This window comes from Salvelinus sp. IW2-2015, linkage group LG27, assembly GCF_002910315.2.
Source record: "Salvelinus sp. IW2-2015 linkage group LG27, ASM291031v2, whole genome shotgun sequence".
Lineage (NCBI taxonomy): Eukaryota > Metazoa > Chordata > Actinopteri > Salmoniformes > Salmonidae > Salvelinus > Salvelinus sp. IW2-2015.
This window is the reverse complement of record NC_036867.1, coordinates 5920836-5945116: the sequence shown is the minus strand read 5'-3', so window position 1 is coordinate 5945116 and position 24281 is coordinate 5920836. Positions and strand designations below refer to the sequence as shown.

The 24281-nt window shown below is 42.4% G+C and overlaps 1 protein-coding gene across 2 annotated transcripts in view; it reads left to right on the top strand.

The window, feature by feature from the left end:
- Positions 1 to 24281, top strand: part of xylb (xylulokinase homolog (H. influenzae)) — a 67420-nt gene that overhangs the window by 1279 nt on the left and 41860 nt on the right. For both annotated transcript variants that reach the window (XM_023972618.2, XM_023972619.2), the window contains 12 exons: positions 115 to 195; positions 300 to 386; positions 1258 to 1386; positions 1594 to 1659; positions 1955 to 2027; positions 3649 to 3767; positions 5370 to 5451; positions 7745 to 7785; positions 10678 to 10793; positions 14884 to 14999; positions 15183 to 15256; positions 15788 to 15884. In XM_023972618.2, coding sequence (XP_023828386.1) covers positions 115 to 195; positions 300 to 386; positions 1258 to 1386; positions 1594 to 1659; positions 1955 to 2027; positions 3649 to 3767; positions 5370 to 5451; positions 7745 to 7785; positions 10678 to 10793; positions 14884 to 14999; positions 15183 to 15256; positions 15788 to 15884 — 1081 coding nt within the window. The remainder of the gene's footprint in view (positions 1 to 114; positions 196 to 299; positions 387 to 1257; positions 1387 to 1593; positions 1660 to 1954; positions 2028 to 3648; positions 3768 to 5369; positions 5452 to 7744; positions 7786 to 10677; positions 10794 to 14883; positions 15000 to 15182; positions 15257 to 15787; positions 15885 to 24281) is intronic.

Genomic DNA, 24281 nt, shown 5'->3' with positions numbered 1-24281 from the left:
GTCACCCAGATCAGATTCAAGAGCAATCTATGCGTAATAAGGATGCCATTGGCAGAGCTGAGCGTGTTTTAGTCCTGTGATTTTTAACTGAGCAATTCCATGGTGATTTCCCAGGCGCTTGACCTGATCCTTGGCAAGATGAAGAATGCAGGATTTGACTTCTCACGTGTGAAAGCCCTATCTGGAAGTGGCCAGGTGTGTGGACTATTACTAGTACTGTATTATAGTGCTCCATTGTGTATTTTGAATACAGTCAGGCATTACATGTATTGTATTTCATCATTGCCTTGTTTTTACAGCAACATGGCAGTGTGTATTGGAGGAAAGGGACCAACCAAGTTCTCAGGGATCTCCATCCAGGAAAAAGTTTGCATGAACTTCTGAAGGTAAGTGGTCCCATACATGGCAGGAGCAGGGAGAGATTCTATACTCTCTGGTTGTCCTTTCTGTCTATTACTACAGCAGAGTAGAGTGCATGTTTGCTAGTGACATGCCAGATAAAACAATTATCTCCCATTTTTGATAGGCAACTTCATCGTCCCATCAAATCAAATTTATTTATAAAGCCCTTACATCAGCTGATATCTCAAAGTGCTGTACAGAAACCCAGCCTAAAACCCCAAACAGCAAGCAATGCAGGTGTAGAAGCATTTCATTTTGCACATACAGTTCAGTATCAGCAACAAGCACAAATGACATGCACCACTTGATTTGAAATACAGTGCCCTGTTTTTGGCAAATGTCAAATAGGCGGTGTCCGCCTGGTTAAAAGTTAATACATTACCTTCCTTGTGTGGGTGAGAAAAAAACACATTTGCCACAGCCTTTGATACATTGCAGGCACAGCCAACCCTATAGCCCAATGTTTGTTCATTAATCCAACAGTACAATCAAACCCTGAGGATTATTCAGTTAATACTAACCTGAAGGGCCTCCTTTTTACATCAGTGAGTTTGCAAGTCTAAAAGGACCATGATAAGGCGTTTCTATGAACATTTTGTCTCAAACCTGGTTGTCTCTTCTAAATTTGTTATTGTCTTTGAATGCCTTGATTATATATTTTGAGAGTATTACAGTAGTTAGTTGATTAGTAGTTGTTTTGATTCATTCAAACACTTTGTTTATTGAATACATTTTAGTTGTGCATGTTCCACTTCTATTAAGTGATTCCATGGATTGCAATAAATAAGCTAGTTTCTTGTCATCTGATTTCTCAGTTTGTATATTGATACATTATGTCTGTACTTGTGCCAACAGGGTGGTTTTGCAGTGTCAGATAGTCCAGTGTGGATGGACTCCAGCACTACAGAGCAGTGTCAGTACCTGGAGACAGCAGTAGGTGGCGCTCAGAGAGTTGCAGACATCACAGGCTCCCGGGCCTATGAGGTGAGGAAGACTCAGTTTCCTTGACTGGATGGATTTGATGGATTGACTTAATTGACACTTACTTTACTCATTGTTTACAAGTAACTGCAATCATACATGTCTCCAAGTGATATGGACACAGGTAACACCTGTACACGTATGTGGGGGATCCAATATTTACTAAAGGCACTGACCTTTTTTTATCAATTCTATAACATTACCTTTCAGCGTTTCACTGGAAATCAGATTGCCAAGATTTACAAGGCCCAACCAGAGAAGTACGAGGACACAGAGGTGAGGTGACATGTCGTGCCCATTTTACTTGTCTGCTATCACCATTCCCCATTGTCTTATGTTAAATCCAATGATTTATATACACCATTGGTAAACTACTTTAGGTCACATATCTGTGTGAATTCAAAAATTAAGSTAAAGAGGGCTCTAAAAATGCCAGATAATTCTGCTCTCTTTGTGGAACATATTCTGTGTTGATTTAGTAGGAAAGATCAATAGAATTTTAGATAGAATTTCACTAGTTCTGTAATTGTCTGAAATATTTCCCCCCTTCTTTTTATGCTATTCATATCAGAGAATCTCATTGGTCAGCAGCTTTGCTGCCTCTCTCTTCTTGGGCAGCTATGCAGCTATTGATTACAGTGACGGTAAGGTACTGGTACTGATGATAATGGTTAATGATGATTTGTTATCGGTAAGACTTTATTGTATGGTACAGAAAGCAAGCTATRCTTCACTTTTTTGTTTCTCTTTGGGATTTATTAAAACAAATATGAGTACTGCATGTACAATTTGTTATCAGTTTAGTTACCACTTAGCACGAATGTACCTATTGGTAGAACATAATTTCATTGTAAATACCAGTGCAAACATTACCCTAATATAAAGTTATCCTGCATTATAACATGTTATAATATAACATTTAAGTACAACTACTATGGAACAAATACCTTGGGAGTGAAGATCCTCCTTAAACAGTTTTATCTCAATCTCTTCCTTCAAAGACTCAATCATGGACACTCTTACTGACAGTTGTGGCTGCTTTGCGTGATGTATTGTTGTCTCTACCTTCTTGCCCTTTGTGCTGTTGTCTGTGCCCAATAATGTTTGTACCATGTTTTGTGCTGCTACAATGTTGTCCTGCTGTCATGTTGTGTTGCTGCCATGCTGTGTTGTCATGTGTTGCTGCCTTGCTATGCTGTTGTCTTAGGTCTCTCTTTATGTAGTGTTTTGTTGTCTCTCGTCGTGATGTGTGCTTTCTCCTATTTTTTTATATATTTTTTTCTTTATTTAAATCCCAGCCGTCCCCGCACGAGGCCTTTTGGTAGGCTGTCATTGTAAATAACAATTTGTTCTCAACTGACTTGCCTAGTTAAATAAAGGTTAAATACAAAAATAAACAAATCCTTAAAGAGTTAGCTGTTTCAGACCATATTACTTTGCCCCAGCATGCTTGAAACATCACCTACTATGGGAACACAGTGGGTTAACTCTCCAAGTTGGCTTGAACTTATCTCTGACACTTACTTCATTACAATGTTTTTACCTGGCAGAACCATTCTTTTAAGGTCTGCTGGATAACAATCATCATTGTGTTTGTGCAATAAGGTCGCCAAGGGATTTTTCTCCATCTGTTATCAGCAGCACTGAAACCAGGTTGACATTGTAATCAAGTCATGTAGCCTGTTCTTTGCCTGAATTTCGTTACAATATACAACAGGGCAATATGAGGGAAATGTCTTGTTTATCATACAGGAAGATTACGGTAGTTGTGACAATTTTCGCATGACATTCTATTCTATCAGCACCTGTCTCTTATACACATCTAGATGTGTATAAGAGACAGGATTACGGTAGTTGTGACAATTTTCGCATGACATTCTATTCTATCAGCACAATGATATCTGGCATATACATAGAAGTATACCACAGTGCTGTGATAACATACATTACAGTTTATGAATAACAAATTCATATTCAGATTAGTGAGATTGGATTTAGTTAATAAAAACATAAGACAATATAAATGTTTATAAATGTATAGAAATAATGAAATACTTATGCGTAGAAAGTGTATTAATAGTTTATTCATGATTTTTAATGAAAGTCATTATTAAGGGTTACCCAAACATTTGTTACACTCGGTTCCGTGATCCGCATTCTAATAAAATTGACTTGCATTGAGGTGCACTGTATATTCTATGTTCTTTGGAAAGGCTTGATCAGTCGTTCTGATTCGTGACATGTTCATTCTTCTCCTTTATTAAGGTTCAGGGATGAATTTGATGGACATATTCAGCAAACAGTGGGCAGACTCCTGTCTTGAGGCTACTGCTCCTCACCTGGAGGAGAGGCTGGGAGCCCCTGTGCATTCTTCAGCTGTCTTGGTGAGATACCCCTATATGCAGTATCATGGTTCTTGACCATGTGTTGCTATTTTTTGTCTATTCTCATTTTCATTGTAAAATAAGTACGTTTTTGGTGAATTCTTCAGTTGCAAGTCCTTGGGTCAGGTCATGTAGGCTACATAATATCCATCGTAATCACCTTATATTCAAATATTTGTATTTGAAGAGTTGTAGGTCAGCCTGAGGGCTCTGGCAATAATTGGATAAAGAACTGGGGCCATCAAGGCTTTCGTCCCAGCTCCACTTGTAGAAGCTGTTAAGGAGACTTTTGGTACTAGACTTGGCACTCCGGTATCGCTTGCCATGCGGTAGCAGAGAAAACAGTCTATGACTTGGGTGACTGGAGTCTGACAATTTTTGGGGCTTTCCTCTCACACCGCCTAGTATATAGGTCCTGGATGGCAGGAAGGTTGGCCCCAGTGATGTACTGACATAGTAGAGACATAATCCTGATTTTATTTATGCAGTAAAATACAATTAAGGCATGTGATGTATCAGAAATTGTGTAATATAATTGTCAACCTAAAATATTGCCATATAATTATAGATACAGTTTATATGGTTTTATACACTTTCTGTATATATAGCCTTAAAATATATGTAAACAGACCATAAATGTTTCAATTTAAATGTTTGGGAAAGTTGTGAGTGCTATTATATGATACAATATCAGTACTTTTACAACTTGTCTACAGTAAGTCCTATCATCAACTGATTTTAGCCAACGTGTGGCTGTGGGTTGAGTGCATTCTTTGAATGGAATGTTGGCATATTGGCATTTAATTTGAAAAAATGAACAGAATCATTGATCTAAAACTGGTGACTAGCTAGCTAACAAACATAGATGCGGCAAAGAGGTAAATCGAACTCGACCAAAACAATGGAATTGCCATGGAAACGCGTGGGAGTAAGATCCCGAGTCTCCTCATTGCCATCCAGCAAAACTTTCCCACATTTAGTCTATTGTTTATATGTGTATTTCATGTTGAGGTAAAAATCGGAGTATAATGCTTGTATGGATGTCAACCCCAACACATGTTCATGTCATCGTTGCCAATCAACTGCAATACAGTTAAAAACAAATTTGACTACCACCAGCGATTTCTTTATGCTAGTTATGCTAACCAGTTTATGCGAGCGGGAGTAAGCATTTAGCAGTCACTTCTTCACAACTTGAAAAGGCACAACTTCTACATGTTATGCRGCGAAAACAGTCAAATATATCCAAATCGGACTTAAGTAACCACATTCTGGGCCTGTTACAATACATAAATCACRACGGAGTTGACGAATATCTACTTTGTTAGATCAGATTTCTTGAATGTGTGCCAATCTGGTCAATGGAACGTCTGCGTTTACCGCATCTATACCGTGTAGATAAATGTCTGACCTTTATCCCACCTTAGATGGTTCATGTCTATTCTAGTTATTTAGAAAAAGTCAAGGACTAATTGCTGTTCACAATATCCATAGTAAACGCTGATGACTGTTGAACTGCTAAAGCTAACATTGGACTGTTCACATCTCTTTATTCCTCATCCTCTTCTATAAACCCTAACCTCACCTGGTTCCCCTCCACAGGGCCTCCTCTCTCCTTACCATGTCACTCGTTATGGCTTCCCAGAGGACTGCAAAGTGGTGGCATTCACTGGGGATAACCCAGGTAAGAGCTTTATCATGCTCTGATGCTGTCTTTGGCAGGGGCCTCTGTTTTCTATTTTCCGTCATCTGGCCACTGGGTGGCAGTAGCACTGTACTGACTGCATTGATCTGCTCCAGTGATCCTCCTCCGCGCCTCCACTCCTCCTATCCYACACATGGATGTTGTGTAGATTCTAATGAGAGTGCATGGCGGCGGTGGTCACATGTTCGCCCTCCTCCCAGGCAGCTTGATATAAGCCTGATGAACGGAGAGAAGAGCTGGCCCCTCGCCAAACAAGCAGCATTGGTTTAAAGGGATAGTTTGGGATTTTGGCAATGAAGCTCTTTATATACTTCCCCAGAGTCAGATGAACTTGTGGATACAATTTTATGTCTCTGCGTCCAGTATGAAGGAAGTTAGAGATAGTTTTGCGAGCCAATGCTAACTAGTTTAGCACAATGACTGGACATTTTTGGGTACAGCTCATTGCCAAAATCCCAAACTATGCCTTTAAGACTATCGCCATGCGACTTGTGCCGTGTGCTGCCCGTGTCTGTAGACTAGAGGTGGTGACTCTGTGCTTTTTCAATTAAATGCCGCGGCGGCCAGCTGAACGTAAACAGTGAAACAAGCCTAGACTGCTCTCCTCTCCGCTAGTCCGCTCAGCAGTGACATCTGCATGAAAGGGGCTTTACGACCAATTAAAAGGCGGGCGACGCCCAGACGGTGGTTGTGTGAGGGAGTCTGGCACAGTCGGTTAAGATTGAGCTCTTTCAGCACAGCTCGGTTTGAGCAGCCAAACAATAGCCAATGTACTAATTGATACCGTTTTGAAATTGCCTGGATATAATGAAATATTATCCWTGGTGTGATACCCTAGATGAAGGGGAGGCAGGATACATAAGGAGTTGGTTATGAATCCATAGACTAGACAGTGAGATGGCTGTCTTCAAATTTATACTAGTTGATCATTGTAATAATTGATTAGGCTAGTTGATTAGTGCAGGGCTTATGCTAAGATTTGAAGAGCCATGGTGCATTCAGTAATTTAATTCAAGTTGTTTGTTGATTGATATGTAGATAAGAGTATCATTAATAGTTATCATGTATGCAAAAAACTCACTTTAATTCATTTTCTGAGATATGAAGGGACAGAAGTATTGAGGTAAACTAGATGTCCATGACCGCTGTGTCTTGCCTAAACAAGCCCTCATATTTTCATCCAGATTTGAGAATTATTTAGTAGCTCAGGAAGGTATATGGATTGTATTTATTCTACACCCTAATACATAAAGATGTCGACTTATCAATATATTTATACTACTACATTCCAATAAATCATCGCAGCAAACCATTTTTTAAGGTCAATGACAGATATGAAATTCTCAAAATTATTCCTAAGCTTCAGATTTGAACGCCGGTGAAGAATTGAAATGAGAATCCAGTCCGAGGGCCATTTTTCTTGGGACTGTCGTCCTTTCAGGGGCCTGCGTGTGTATGCGTCACAGCACGGGAAAGATTGATTTAACGCTCTATGCAAGGTCACCAAGAAATCCAATAGACTGGAATTAATAAATCTTTCCACCAGGTCCGCCATCTGAAGCCCCCAAAATTAAAACATGTAAAAGATCTGCCCAGCAACTCCCAACTCAAAAGCAGAAAGTTGGGACTTGTTATGGGCCATACCTGAATACCTCGTTATGGGCCATACCTGTATAYCTYRTTATGGGYMATACCTGTATACCTTATTATGGGTAATACCTGTATACCTTGTTATAGGCCGTACCTGTATACCTTGTTATGGGCCATACCTGTATACCTTGTTGTCCATACAGAACAATGACAATACACAGTATATACACCCCATAGGATAACCCTTTTTGGTTCAAGGTAGAACTCTTTTGGGTTCCATGTAGAACCCTCTGTCGAAAGGGTTCTACATGGAACTCAAAAGAGGTTCTACCTGCAACCAAAAGGGYTTTACATGGAACCAAAGGGGGTTCTTAAGGGTTTTCCCATGCGGACAGCCAATGAACCCTTTTTGGTTTCAGATTGCACCTTTTTTTCTAAGAGTGTACCTTAGGTCACAGTCTGTGGATGGAATTCAAWTTAAACGTCTCAATACGGTACTGCATGTTCAGTGACTCAAGTAGATCTGAGAGAGTCTATGTTGTGCAGACGCATCCCATTTTAAAGGACCAAGGCAAGAGAGATGAATGGAACGTGGGCTAAAGGGAACTAGACTTTCTTACTGGCTTTCAATCTTCAATTAGTGTGTTTCAAGTCTGAATGCTGTTTTGTTTTCTTATTCCAGGGTCCCTGGCTGGGATGAGGTTACAGGAAGGAGACATAGCCGTAAGACCTTTCATCTTTCTGCACAAGCACAATACATCATATCCTAGCCAATTAAAGGATATAGGGCTCAAATGTTATCAAGTTGCATTTCAGTGCTTAAAGAGGTACAGAACTTTTGTTTCTTTGGCTACTCAGAAATTACGTCATTGGACACAAGGGCACACCTCCCCAGACCCATGAGCAAGGATGTTGTGGTTTTAGGAGATAAGAAATTGATTAATATTATTGAGGTGAACAATTTGTAACTAAACTTCCATACAGCCTCTTTAGCTGCAGCTTTAGAGTAATATGGTGCAAGGAAGCCATGTTAAGGACCACATGGAGGTTCCATGGCATTAAATCATTCATGCCAAGAGGTCCGCCGTTGTCCGACGAGGAGCAATTTCAAGCTGTTTTCATCATCAAACGGAACACTTGGTAGAATCAAYGCATTAAACGCATTACAGCGCTCGCTTTGAACTTCACCTAAATGAGGGAATCACAMATTTTTCGAGATGCGCTTTGACTACCGGCTTCCAAACCTACAACCAAATATAATTCACTTACTCTAATCAGATTTTGTTTTGCATGTCTTCACTTAAAGGCTTATTGCAGTCAAAAATGTGATTTCCTGTGTTTTATATATATTTCCACACTAAGAGATTGGAATAATACTGTGAAATTGTGCGATGGAGTTTTGGCCTGTCTGGTGACATCACCAGGTGGTAAATTAGTTAATAGATAATAAGAAARGTTCAACCAAAGTTCCAATCCTCTGCCAATAACAGCTAGTTTTCAATTTTTCTCTCCCCACTCAGATCATTCCCAGACAGTCCTAGCAAAATTCTTGCTTGAGAAATTGCTCTTTACTAAGAAGCAACCCACTGGGTAAAAACTGGTTGAATCAACGTTGTTTCCACGTCATTTAAACCAAAAAATKTAATGTGATGACATTGAATCCATGTGGAAAACTGATTGGATTTGAAAAAAGTAATCAACGTCATAGCCGCGGGAAGTAGGGGTGCTGAGGTTGCTGCAGCACCCCCTGATAAATCACAATGAAAAAAAATGAATATTACTGTTGTAATTTATTTTTTACCAAATTATTGCACTTGCCATTTAAAGATGCATTATGCAGAAATCGCTCTGCCATTTGCTGGTTGCAAATTGTTTTATAGTTTGCCTAATTTCAGTTTGTGACAAAACAAGCAAGTATAGTGTAGAGAATCATTGTACCATCTAAACCGCTGTGAAWWWTTWTTYCCCAAAATATTGTATTTTCAGCTTTTTGAAACTTGTGTTCAAAAGTAAAAGATGCAAAAACAAAACTTAAGCACGGGAATCATAGAAATAGTGCACATAGAACAGATTAGACTTCTTAGTGATTAGGAATCTTAGACTTGCTTTCAATGAGAATGACAGATCTATAACTCACATATGTGAACTTGGTTTGTTTACCAAAAAAGTTACATATTGCAGCATTAATACTCCTGTATGAGCGGACGAAGAGAGCAGGGAGAAATGCCCCCCCCCCAAAAAAAATTCGTATTTTGTTTACCCAACTTTTAACATAAATCCCCCCTCCCCTTTTTCCCTTACATAAGCCTCAATTTGACGGGGCATGGACTCTACAAGGTTGATTCCAATTCTTCCCACAGTTGTGTCAAGTTGGCTGCATGTCCTTTGGGTGGTGTACAATTCTTGATACACATGACAAACTGTTGAGTGTGAAAAACCCAGCAGAATTGCAGTTCTTGACACATTCACTTTCTGAATGGCACACATAAACAATACATGTCCCAATTGTCTCAAGGCTTAAAAATCAAAGGATTTTCTTTTGCAATTTARTTTTTTWWAAAGCGCACAAAAGAATTACCAAAAAACACAGCTGCCAGACATGAAAGGAAGTATTGCTTAAGCAAGACATGGGACAAGAATAGAGCAACCGTGACAGTTACAACAACAGTAAGCGTTCGTAGTCAGTGTTCACAGTCAGTCTCTGTSCAGGCGGTCCAGAAACAGACCCCAAACCTTGAGATATCTGCTGGAGGAGTTGGTCCTGAAAAAAAGTATATTTTACAAGTTAATGGTGTTAATCCTTTCTGCTAACCATCTATGGAAGCAAGGGGAGGTGGGTGACTTCCATTCTGTGAGGATATGTTTTTTTGCAGCCACCATTCYAAACATCAGAGCTTGTTGTTCCTCATAGGACGATCTTAGAACAGACTCTGAGCAGCCAAAGAGAGCGAGTTCTGCGTCAGGGTCAATGGCCCTCTCATATACCTTTGAATACCAATCAAAGTAGGGGGCAGAGCCAAAAAAGATGAGTTAATGAACCCTCTGAGGCTTTACATTTGTCACATAGTGTCACACAGTGGGGGAGACCTGGGGTCTTTGGTTTTGGAGTAGTGAAGTCTATGCCTGACTATGTATTGTATCAATTGATATCTGGCATTGACGGAACAGGAGTGAATTCTAGACAGGGCTTCTCCCCATAGATCATCTGAGATCTCAATATTTTACTCTTTACCCCAGGTCTCCATGAGATGACTAGTAGAGGCCTTTATGTATTTGGAGAAAAGGGTGACAAACTGTGAGATGAGGTGTGTTGAGTTGGGAGGGTGATGTAGCAAATCATAAAACGAATATTGTACAGGGAGGTTGTCAACATTTAGAATTTTCCCTTTGATGTAGTGTCTGTTAAAAATCTTTCTTTAACCTGTCTCCTCCTCTTCACCTACACTGATTGAAGTGGATTTAACAAGTCACATCAAAAAGGATCATAGCTTTCACCTGGTCAGTCTGTCATTTTAAGAGCAGGTGTTCCTAATGTTTTGTACACTCAGGTATATTTTATATAAGTGGTTATATAAATTGTTCCTCCTTCCGTCTTCCTTTCTTCCTCACTCCCAGGTGAGTCTTGGCACTAGCGACACAGTCTTCCTGTGGATCAAAGAGCCGAGGCCCACAGTGGAAGGACACATCTTCTGCAACCCAGTGGACCGCCCCTCCTATATGGCTTTGATATGGTAAACACCTCCCACACTACCCCCACATCTTCAGAAACAAAGTAGTTCCCCCACAGTTCACATGAGAATGGTATACATTTAACAAATGGCGAAGAAGCGCCACTTCCCGTCACAATAGATCTAGAGCCAATACGYTCTGAGAACTTACATAAGCAGAAACAGTATGGCTTTGCAGAAACAGACCATGGATGTTGCAGTAGGTCTATAGAGTAGGGTTTAGACTAAGCCTATAGACTCAGTTCTCTTAGTGAAGTATAATTTATTGAACAACTTAGCTCTTTCTCTGAGGCATTCAGGTACAGTGCATTMGGAAAGTATTCAGACCCCTTGACTTTTTTCACATTTTGTTACGTTACAGTCTTATTCTAAAATGTATTAAATCATTTTTTYCCTCATCAATCTACACACAATACCCCATCATGATGAAGCAAAAACAGGTTTTTAGACATTTTTGCACATAAAAAAAAAATAGCGATTACAGTCTCGAGTCTCCTTGGGTATGACGCTAGAAGCTTTGCACACCTGTATTTGGGGAGTTTCTCCCATTCTTCTCTGCAGATCCTCTCAAGCTCTGTCAGGTTGGATGGGGAGCGTCACTGCACAGCTATTTTCAGGTCTCTCCAGAGATGTTMRATMGGGTTCAAGTCCGGGCTCTGGCTGGGCCACTCAAGGACATTCAGAAACTTGTCCCGAAGCCACTCCTGCATTGTCTTGGCTGTGTGCTTAGGGTCATTGTCCTGTTGGAAGGTGAACCTTCGCCCCAGTCTGAGGTCCTGAGTGCTCTGGAGCAGGTTTTCTCTGTAGGATCTCTCTGTACTTTGTTCCGTTCATCTTTCCCTCGATCCTGACTAGTCTCCCAGTCCCTGCCACTGAAAGACACCTTAACAGCATCATGCTTCACCGTAGGGATGGTGCCAGGGTTGGTGCCAGGGTTCCTCCAGACGTGACGCTTGGCATTCAGGCCAACGAGTTCAATCTTGGTTTCATCAGACCAGATAATCTTGTTTCTCATGGTCTGAGAGTCTTTAGGTGCCTTTTGGCAAACTCTAAGTGGGCTGCCGACCCTTTTACTGAGGAGTGGCTTCCATCTGGCCACTCCACCATAAAGGCCTGATTGGTAGAGGGCTGCAGAGATGGTTGCCCTTCTGGAAGGTTCTCCCATCTCCACAGAGGAACTCTGGAGCTCTGTTAGAGTGACCATCAGGTTCTTGCTCACCTCCCTGACCAAAGCCCTTCTCCCCTGATTGCTCAGTTTGGCCGGGAGGCCAGCGCTAGGAAGAGTCTCCATTTAAGAATGATGGAGGCCACTGTGTTCTTGGGGACCTTCAGTGCTGGTACCCTTCCCCAGATCTGTGCCTCGACACAAACCTGTCCCGGGGGCTCTACCGACAATTCCTTTGACCTCATGGCTTGATTTTTTCTCTGACATGCACTGCCAACTGTGGGACCTTATATAGACAGGTGTGTGCCTTTCCAAATCATGTCCAATCAATTGAATTTACCACAGGTAGACTCCAAGTTGTAGAAACTGAGCTCATTTTTGAGTCTCATAGCAAAGGGTCTGAATACTTATGTAAATAAGGTATTTTTATTTTAAATAMATTTTTCGCCTTGTTTATGGGGTATTGTGTGTAGATTGATGAGGAAAAATAATAATTGAATCAATTTTAGAATAAGGCTGTAACGTAACAAAATGTGRGGAAAAGTCAAAGGGTCTGAATACTTTCTGAATGCACCGTACATGATACATGACAAAGATTATTTCCACTGTACTACAACTGATCTGGTGATAAAAGTATGTTCTAAATGGCATAGATGTACTGAATGTAGTGAACAAGGTTATTATAGTAAACTAAAACGTAAATGAAATTGAAAACTGATCATGAAACAACAGTTTAGTAAAGTGAAATGAAATAATTAACAAACCCATTTGAAAAACTAAAACTATACTGAAACTATTATCGAAATTAAAACCAAAAACGTCATGAATTATGTTCAGTTTAACGTTTTTGTTGTGCCATAATCGAATGGGGTTTTCAATGGGGTTTTCTTTTCATGGGGTTWTCAAGCTTCTGAATCTGGCGGGTCAGATTGAGATTGACTTTATAATTTAAAGGTAGACTCAGTGAGACGACATGTTTGACTGGTAAGGCTAAAGCAACCGACTGTAGACGAAGGCGAGGAGTGGAGTCGGAGGGGGTGCGTCTGCGACAGCTGAAAGTCGGACACTAATGTGCTTCAGATCAACATGGCACGTCACAAACTGAAATGATAATATAATATTATGTGTGTACATTGTACAATCAATTAGTAAGAAAGATCCTCAAATATCAAATGTATTTGTATATATCCACTGTACACATAAATCACGGCAAATTGGTTCCATACCCACTTTCACGTGGGTCAAACAAAAACACCCTAATGATTGGTTGACAATCGAGCCTCACAATGCAGGTGATGGATGAAGGTAGTCTGCAGAAACTTGCAGTCGACTACAGTCAAAATTTCATGATCTCTGATCACAAGATTTTTGTAAAGTTCATGCAGTCAACATGTAGGCGCAAGTCAGAACATTTTTATCCCCAGAATGGAACAAACTTTGAAAGCAAGACTTTGGTCTCACACAGTCACACAGAGTATCTGCGCATGTGCATGGGTGCGCTTCACTCTGCTACAAAGTGGTAGCTACGGGAACAAAACTGCAGAGACATTTAGCTTCACGCTTCAACACTCCTGGTTGTTGTGGAAATGTACCCACTATTACTGTTTACTTGGTGCGTCTACGTCATCTCTTTGAGTCTAGCTTTAAAACTAACCTTAACCTATGATCTGACCAATCACCTTTACTGATCCACAGTGGCAAGAAGTGACATCCCAAAAACACATACATGTCTCCTAGCCTCCCACGCTACTTTATTTACATTTAAACATTTGTTGTAATTTTTACCCCCCTTTTTCGTGATTATGATCTTGTCTCATCGCTGCAACTCCCCAACGGGCTGGGGCGAGGCGAAGGTCGAGTCATGCGTCCTCCGAAACATGACCCGCCATGCCTTAACACCTATTCGCTTAACCCAGAAGTCAGCTGCACCCTTGTGTTGTAGGAAACACCGTTCAACTGGCGCCCGAAGTCAGCCTGCAGGCGCCCGGCCTGCACTAGAGCACGATGAGCCAAGTAAAGCACCCCCGGCCAAACCCTCCCCTAACCCGGACTACACTGGGCCAAACCCTCCCCCAACCCGGACGACACTGGGCCAAACCCTCCCCTAACCCGGACTACACTGGGCCAAACCCTCCCCCAACCCTGACGACACTGGGCCAAACCCTCCCCTAACCCGGACGACACTGGGCCAATTGTGCACCGCCATATGGGACTCCTGGTCGGGCCGGTTGTGACACAGCCTGGGATCCAACCCCAGGCTGGAGTGACGCGCAACACTGCGATGCAGTGCCTTAGACCGCTGCGCCACTCAGGAGGCCCTTTATGTCCCTAACATTAAATTAAAACTGAAACTAAATAATATAAAAATGAAATATCTGTTTTAATAAAACTTAAACTAAATAAAAACTAGTAAAGTGGATCTGAAAACTTTATCATAAATAACAAAACGAGTGGAAATAAAAACTAATATAAAAACACAATAACCTTGGTACCTAATGCTAACAATCGTTATGTGGCATTGACATTTAATTGAATTCCTTGAGACTTTGTTGAACTATAACTCTGTCACATACAGTCCTACACAAATTTGCCACTTGTCATTGTGCCGCTGGTAACCTTGCACAAGCGCACAAACACACACACACACCAAGTGACATTGACATCTTTTACTAATCATTATCTTCTGTCTGTATGACTCCTGTTCCATAATGTTTTAATCTACGGTAAAATAGAGTATTATAAAATAAGTGGTTTTACTCATAATAGCTGAAACACAAAGGAGATTCAAATCGGGAAGGATGCTCAGGCTTTTACTGTAGATGGCTTGCTTTGAATTCAATTATACTCAATGATGGTATGTCAGCCCAGGTAAATCTGTGTGTGTGTGTGTGTGTGTGTGCGTGTGTGTACACGTGTGCCTCCTGCCAGCTATAAGAATGGCTCCCTGACCAGAGAGAGGATCAGAAACAAGTGTGCTGGAGGGTCATGGGAAGTCTTCTCCTCGGTCCTGAGGACTACACCAATAGGGAATGACGGGAACATAGGTGATGATGTCAAACATGCTGTATCTATCACTAGATTTGTTTTAGTCATCTAGTTGGATTGATTTAGAGACTGTAGGCCCCAGATTTATTCAGATAATGGCATGGTTTTCAGATAACGGCTTGATTTTTTTGATGTGATGCTGACTGATTCTGAATGGGCTGGCATCTAACATTCTCTCCCAGGGATTTATTTTGATGCCATGGAAATCACGCCGTCTGCAGTCGGAGTTCACAGATTTGACAAAGAAAATACGAAGGTCAGTGCAAAGACTCTGCTGTGTACTGAAGGAAGTCAATTTATGGATGGGATTCTATTTGCAATTCATACGAAAAACTGGAAATGGTAGTTCTCTGTGTTGTTTCCATCTAAATGAAAAGATGTACAAGCACATAAGTAATTCATAAGTAAGAGATTAATGCGTGTAGTGTTTTATCGATTAATGTTTTATTGACCAATGAATGGTTTCAAAACAGCAACCGGAGCCCTTGTCCAAGACACACAAAGATAAGTCACGCAAGGCTACAGTATCGCTGTCACCCGCTTTTCCTTATCCTTGTGAACTCCTTCAACGGGGCGGTGAAGCCGGAGGATTAGGAGACGTCATACAGGGTGATGTGAGGGGAGAGGTCAGAAGGGGTGGGGACTTAGCCCGGTGGGAATGAGGCTCTCCATTCCCCCAGTCAAAGAAAGTTCTGTAAGGGCAGGAATCTTCCATCTACTCCCCTGCTCCTTTGCCTGCGTTCCCAAAGCCTCTCTTTGTGTTCCCCTTCCCTGTCGTCCCGCTCAGGTAGCCGGCTTCTCCGCCCAGGGGGAAATCCGAGCCCTGGTTGAGGGACAGTTCCTGGCAAAGAGGGTCCACGCCGAAAAGCTGGGTTATAAGATCAGTGAGTGGATGCTGTTCCTTTCTCCTCTCTCCTCTCTCTTTCTCCTCTCTCTCTTTCTCCTCTCTTTCTCGTAGTAATTTTTTGCTTCCCTCCTAACTCATTATTGTACATTGACTTTCTCTCTCTCTTTTCTTATCTTCTACTCGCTCTTTCTTTTTCCCTGGCATTTCCTTCATCTATCTTCTCTTCATCTTTCACACTCACACTCACACACACACACACACACACACTTACTTATCTCTGTCCCTCTCTCTCCAGTGGTCAGTATCAGTAGTCTTTTAGCATAGTGGCTGGATGCAGTTTCACTCAAAAACCCCCGGAAGGGAACAGAATGCCTCAAAGATATTGATGCATGAGGACTGAATAGGCTACCCCTCGCACTCACTTATCACAGCTATTTGGCAGACTCAATTTTGGCTCTATATTGGTCCAGAATATTAGTGATGAATCAAAGGCTGTGATTTTGCCTTGAGGACCTCGTATCGAGCGGCAGATAGTTTTTTTTATCCCCCCGTAATAGAAGTCCATTATTGCAGTCAAATTTGCTGAAGGAGAAAAAGAACAGAGTAATATTGTGATCCGTTAGGATATTTCTACTAACTGCTACTGTATGGATCTTGGCAGATGATGCTAGTTCAATTAAAGCACATTGACTACTGCCAAGGCGGATATTTTAAATTAGTCCATGAGGGATCTGTTTGTCTGTTGCCTTCATATAAAGCAAGCAGTTTGGTCCATCTGTCATCATTGGAATCACTCTGGGCAACATTGCTATTTCTCAATGCATCCTTCCAATTCAAAACCATTGCAAAATGAAATGCTCAAATGTATCCTTTTCCGGAGCCTACCAGGTTAGATAGCTACTGTAGACAGGCAGGTTTGTGCATCGATTGATGCTGATTTCTCTTATGACGTTTGGGGCTGGTCCTGTGTGTGTGTACGTGCGAGCGTGTGCGCGTGTGTAGTCTGGCCCGAACTGTGCCAAGGCTAAGCTGAAATCTCACTCACTCGTCACCGAAGGTCAACATTCTGCCAGAGAATTTAACTTCAAATAAGACCCTCACTGGCCATCAATAGTAATGAATAATGTATTCACATACTGACAGATCACTCTTTATTAAAAGGAAACCCTCTTATTGACACTATAGGTCTTTTAACAGTATTTGAGTGTGGGAAATGCAACTCAACTATATATTGCGTTCTCTGTTGTCCTAGAATGACCTATCAGACAAAGTAAGTTAAACTGATTTAATTCTATAGATTTAGCTACACACAGAGTGTCAAGGGATGATCCTGGAGAGGCGAAGCAGGTACGGGTAGTCAAAATGTAATATGGAACGAGACATGAACAGCGCCAGCCCACGGGTAACACAGACAAATAACAATCACAATATGGAACAATGCGGACACAGGAAACACAACCAAGGAACAGACAGATATACAGAGGGTAATCAACAAAGTGAAGGAGTCCAGGTGAGTCCAATGAGCGCAGCTGCGTGTATTGTTGGTAACAGGAGTGTATGATGACAGGTAGCCTGGCGCCCTCGAGCGCCAGGGAGGAGGAGCGGGAGCAGGCGTGACAGAGAGAGGTTATGTTATATCCACCTCAAATGGAATATTATGAACGAGCATGTTGTTGCTTTACATCCTGGAGAAGTGATTTGCTGCTGACTGGGACGCCCGGGTTACAGTTTATTAAAGAACACTGTGTTCTGCTCTCTCTCTCTGGTCCTCCCTCTTCTCTCTTTCCCTCTCTGTACTCTCATTCACTCTCCTTCTTCCCTCCCTCTCATGTCCCTTCCTCTCTTCTCTCTCTCCTCCTCTCATGTCCCTTCCTCTCTTCTCTCTCTCCTCCTCTCATGTCCCTTCCTCTCTTCTCTCTCTCTCCTCTCATGTCCCTTCCTCTCTTCTCTCTCTCCTCCTGGTCATGTCTTCCTCTCTTCTCTCTCTCCTCTCTTCATGTCCCTCCTTCCTCTCTTCTCTCTCTCTGCTCCTGTCATGTCCCTTTCCTCTCTTCTCTCTTCCTCCTCTCATGTCCCTTCCTCTCTTCTCTCTCTCTCTCCTCTCATGTCCCCTTCCTCTCTTCTCTCTCTCTCCTCTGATGTCCTTCCTCTCTTCTCTCTCTCTCCTCTCATGTCCCTTCCTCTCTTCTCTCTCTCTCTCTCATGTCTTCCTCTCTTCTCTCTCTCTCCTTCATGTCCCTTCCTCTCTTCTTCTCTCTCTCCTCTCATGTTCCCTCCTTCTCTTCTCTTCCTCTCATGTCCCTTCCTCTCTTCTCTCTCATGTCTTCCTCTCGTTCTCTCCTCTCTTCTCTCCTCTCATGTCCCTTCCTCTTCTCTCGCTCCTCCTCCTCATGACCCTTCTCTCTCCTCCTCAATGTCTCTTCTCTTCTCTCTCCTCATCATGTCTCTTCTTCTCTTCTCTCTCCTCCTCATGTCTCTTCCTCTCCTCATGTCCCTTCCTCTCTTCTCTCTCTCTCTCCTCCTGTCATGTCCCTTCCCTTCCTCTCTTTCTCCCCTTCCTCTCATGTCCCTCCATCTTCTCTCTCTCTCTCCCTTCTTGAATCTGTTCTTTAAATCGAGTGACTACTTCACCCCGACCGCTAGTCATCTTGTAAGCTTGTAGATTTATGTCCAGCTCAGCACTGACCAGTTTTCTCTCTAAAGGATATGGATTAATCAAAGAAAAAGGAGAGGAGAGGACTGACTTAAATGTCACTTCTGACCTCAAGTAAAGCAAATGATTGTGAAGATGATGACAGGGAAGTAAAGCAAATGATTGTGAAGATGAGGACAGGGGTAGTGATGATAATGGTAGTGATGATAATGGTGGTGGTGGCAGTGATGATGATAATGGTGGTGGTGGCAGTGATTATAATGGTGGTAGTGATGATAATGGTGGCAGTGATGATAATGGTGGCGGTGGTGCTGCTGCTTTTGATGACAGTGGTAATGATAATAGTGGTAATGATAATATTAGATATGAATGGTGATGATGATGTCAATCAAATCTAATCAATTATGCCTAGGGCATATCTTCTTCATACAGTCTCTTTAAGGGCCTTTATAAATGAATCCCCCTGACCGCTAAGGAACATTGATTATCCAGCCAGACATGGTGTTCTCCTTGAATTATTTACTTCCTCCTTCGATCCAGCCATCCTGTTCCTACCATGTATCCCCCTCTTTTCTTCTCCCCCTGCTTCTTGTCTTTGATACGTTCCAGCCAATGGGAGGAAGGCATTGGCTACTTAAAAGAGGACAAGCCACTGAGGAAACATCGATAGAGTGGATGGATATTATCAACATGCATCCTTCCTTCCTTGAAGAAATCCCTGATCTAGCATTGCTGGATTGGTGAAAGCTATGTGATAAAACTCAATCAATCAATGAAATGTATTTATAAAGCCCTTTTTACATCAACAGATGTCACAAAGTGCTTATACAGAACCAGCCATAAACCCCAAACAGCAAGCAATGCAGATGTAGAAGCACAATGGCTAGGAAAAACTCCCTAGAGAGGCACAAACCTAGGAAGAAACCTAGAGAGGAACCAGGCTCTGGAGGGGTGGCCAGTCTTCTTCTGGCTGTGCCGGGTGGAGATTATAAGAATACATGGCCATTAAGGCCAGATCGTTCTTCAAGATGTTCAAACATTCATAGATGACCAGCAGGGTCAAATAATAATCACAGTGGTTGTAGAGGGTGCAGCAGGTCAGTACATCAGGAGTAAATGTCTAGTTTGCTTTTCATAGCCGAGCACTGTTGTTTACGCCTATCTATTTGTGTTACAGTAAGTCAGTGATAACTTCAAGGAAAGGAGGAAGGAACGATGTGTTTTTAAGKTATTCAGTTATAGCCTTCATGTTTTGTTGTGGCACATTCCTTTAAGATGRTGTCCTCCATCAGGAATAGCTATACAAGTTACGATGTGTAGTGTAGTGCTTTGACAGCATATAGCTTCATTTTATGAAGAATAGTGGCTATTATTTTTATACACCGGAGCCTTTCTTTCAAGACAAACACGGATTCTGTCATCATCTGTAACGCCATGTAGGCTACTGTTGTAGTGTTACAGCGCTGCACTGTACTTACTGACAGATGTACAATTCTCATGCAACTCAAGTGATTGTTCGATCTAGCACCTCTATTTGGAAATTATATTTGCCGTTTTTTCCCCCACAGAACGTTTTACTCTGGGTTGAGTCTTTAGTCTTAGAGTGCATGCTTGTGTGTGTGTGTGTGTGTGTGTGCTTGTGGGTCTGTGTGCGTCAGTGCGTGGGCACACATGCGCGCATACGTATGCAATTGAGGATGCATGTGCCTTTATGCCTTTATGAGGATGCATGTGCCTTTAAGATAGATAGATAGATATACACTACATGACATGACCAAAAGTATGTGGACACCTCAAGAATTGCATTTGGTGAAAGGTTCGGCACACGCATACTCAGGCTGACTGGCTCTTGTTCAGGCAAATGAGAAATAAGTGCACTCAGGCTATCCGGAAGGCCAAAAGTTAGTTACTTTAAGGAGCAGAAGTTCTGGAAAACGGTTAAAGACCTCGAGAATAAACCCTCCTCCTCACAGCTGCCCATGTCCCTTAAAGTTAATGATGTGGTTGTTACTGACAAGAAGCACATGGCTGAGCTCTTTAATCACCACTTCATTAAGTCAGGATTCCTATTTGACTCAGCCATGCCTCCTTGCCCGTCCAACATTTACTCATCTCCCACCCCTTCTAATGCGACTATCCCTGATGCTTCTCCCTCTTTTCCCCCTGCCCCGCTACAAAGTTTCTCCCTGCAGGCAGTCACTGAATCCGAGTTGCTAAAGGAGCTCCTGAAACTTGACCTCAAAAAACCATCAGATGGTTTAGACCCTTTCTTCTTTAAGGTTGCTGCCCCTATCATCGCCAAGCATATCTCTGACCTTTTTAACCTGTCTCTCCTTTCTGGGGAGGTTCCCATTTCTTGGAAGGCAGCCACGGTTCGTCCTTTATTTAAATGGGGAGATCAAGCTGATCCTAACTATTATAGGCCTATTTCTATTTTGCCCTGTTTATCAAAAGTGTTGGAAAACTTGTCAATAATCAACTGACTGTCTTTCTTGATGTCTATAGTATTCTCTCTAGTATGCAATCTGGTTTCCGCTCAGGTTATGGATGTGTCACTGCAACCTTAAAGGTCCTCAATGTTGTCACCATTGCCCTTGATTCTAAGCAATATTGTGCTGCTATTTTTATTGACTTGGCCAAAGCTTTTCATACGTTAGACCATTCCATTATTGTGGAGTATTGGTGTCTCTGAGGGGTCTTTTGCCTGGTTTACTACCTCTCTCAAAAAGTGCAGTGTATAAAGTCAGAAAATCTCTCAGCCACTGCCTCTCACCAAGGGAGTACCCCAATGCTCAATCCTAGGCCCCACGCTCTTCTCAATTTATATAAACAACAGAGCTCAGGCAGTAGGAAGCTCTCTCATCCATTTATATGCAGATGATACAGTCTTATACTTAGCTGGCCCCTCCCCGGATTTTGTGTTAAATGCTCTACAACAAAGCTTTCTTAGTGTCCAACAAGCTTTCTCTACACTTAACCTTGTTCTGAACACCTCCAAAACAAAGGTATGAAGAATACCCCTTTCCCCACAGGTGTGATTACTACATCTGAGGGTTTAGAGCTTGAGGTAGTCACCTCATACAAGTACTTGGGAGCATGACTAGACGGTACACTGTCCTTCTCTCAGCACATATCAAAGCTGCAGGCTAAAGTTAAATCTAGACTTGGTTTCCTCTGTCATAATCGCTCCGCTTTCACCCCAGCTGCCAAAACTAACCCTGATTCAGATGACCATCCTACCCATGCTAGATTATGGAGACATAATTCATAGATCGGTAGGTAAGGGTGCTCTCGAGCAGCTAGATGTTCTTTACCATTCAGCCATCAGATTTGCCACCAATGCTCCTTATAGGACACATCACTGCACTCTATACTCCTCTGTAAACTGGTCATCTCTGTATACCTGTCGCAAGACCCACTGGTTGATGCTTATTTATAAAACCCTCTTAGGCCTGACTCCCCCCTATCTGAGATATCTACTGCAGCCCTCATCCTCCACATACAACACCCGTTCTGCCAGTCACATTCTGTTAAAGGTCCCGAAAGCACACACATCCCTGGGTCGCTCCTCTTTTCAGTTCGCTGCAGCTAGCGACTGGAACAAGCTGCAAAAAACACTCAAACGGGATAGTTTTATCTCAATCTCTTCATTCAAAGACTCAATCATGGACACTCATACTCACAGTTGTGGCTGCTTTGCGTGATGTATTGTTGTCTCTACCTTCTTGCCCTTTGTGCTGTTGTCTGTGCCCAATAATGTTTGTACTATGTTTTGTGCTGCTACCATCCTGTGTTGTCATGTGTTACTGTGTTGTCTCTCTTGTCATGGTGTGTGTTTTGTCCTATATTTATTTTTATTCCCATCCCCGCAGGAGGCCTTTTGCCTTTTGGTAGTGTAGTGTAAATAAGAATTTGTTCTTATTTACACTACATTTGTAAATAAGAATTTGTAAATAATAACTACATTGTAAATAAGAATTTGTTCTTAACTGACTTGCCTAGTTAAATAAAGGTTAATTAAAACAATAAAAAAACCTGCTAGTCGAACATCTCATTTCAAAATCATGGGCATTAATATGGAGTACCCCCCCTTTGCTGTTATAACAGCCGCCACTCTTCTGTGAAGGCTTTCCACTAGATGTTGGAACATTGCTGCGTGGACTTGTTTCCATTCAGCCATAAGAACATTAGTGAGGTCGGGCACTGATGTTGGGCGATTAGGCCTGGCTCTCAGTCGGGCGTTCCAATTCATCCCAAAGGCGTTCAATGGGGTTGAGGTCAGAGCTCTGGGCAGGCCAGTCAAGATCTTCCACACCGATCTCGACAAACCATTTCTGGACCTCGATTTATGCACAGGGGCATTGTCATGCTGGAACAGGAAAGGTCCTTCCTCAAACTGTTGCCACAAAGTTGGAAGCACAGAATCATCTAGAATGCCATTGCATGCTGTAGCGTTAAGATTTCACTTCACTGGAGCTAAGGGGCCTAGCCCGATCCATGGAAAACAGCCCCAGACCATTAATCCTCCTCCATCAAACTTGACAGTTGGCACTATGCATTCGGGCAGGTAGTGTTTTCCTGGCATCCGCCAAACCCAGATTCGTCCATCGGACTGCCAGATAGTGAAGCGTAATTCATCACGCGTTTACACTGCTCCAGAGTCCAATGGTGGCGAGCTTTACACCAAGCCAGCCGACGCGTGGCATTGTGCATGGTGATCTTAGGCTTGCTTGGGACTGATTCGCCATCAAACCCCATTTCATGAAGCTCCCGACGAACAGTTCTTGTGCTGAAGTTGCTTACAGAGTCAGTTTGGAACTCGGTAGTGAGTGTTGGAACCTAGGACAGATGCGCTTTTTACGCGCTATAGCACCCGGTGGTCCCGTTCTGTGAGCTTGTGTGGCCTACCACTTCGCGGCTGAGCCGCTGTTGCTCCTATACATTTCCACTTCACAATAACAGCACTTACAGTTGACCGGGGCAGCTCTAGCAGGGCAGAAATTTGACAAACTGACTTGTTGGAAAGGTGGCATCCTATGACGGTGCCACGTTGAAAGTCACTGAGCTCGTCAATAAGGCCATTCTACTGCCAATATTTGCCTATGGAGATTGCATGGCTGTGTGCTTGAGTTTATACACCTTTCAACAATGGGTGTGGCTTAATTAGCCGAATCCACTAATTTGAAGAGGTGTCCACATACGTTTGTATATATAGTGTCCATGCACAAGGAATGCAAGCGGCCTTCATGAATATTTGATGAATGCAGATCTATACAGGTAGATCTTAATCAGATCCCTATGTGGTGAGCAGAGAGGAGTGGAGCGGGTGTTATTTACATACAGTCACCGTACAGGCAGGATAGCAGCAGGCATATAGGTGGGGGGAACCCAGTGCCCTGCATATGCCAGACTTAGTAACGCCCACTCTATGACAAGGGCCAAGGTCGTGTGTGTGTGTGAGAGAGAGAGAGGGAAAGAGAGACTGTGTGTGTCTGTGTGTGTCTGTTTATGCAACAGTGTATTGATCTGTGAGAAGACCGGTGCAGTGATGCAGAGTGTAACATGCTAAGGAAATGGATGTGCCAATACCTCACTGACAGGACATGGGTGTTTTCTGGTTTATGCTGTACTTTACCTGACTGAGAGATGCACTATTCAACATGTTCTATCCAATGACGCCCCAGGTGTTCCAAGACATTGGTGAGGAATGATTGTAGAAAATGTCATTATAGATTTTAGACTACACTTTTCCTCATAGTGTTATGGTGCTTCTAGCAACCC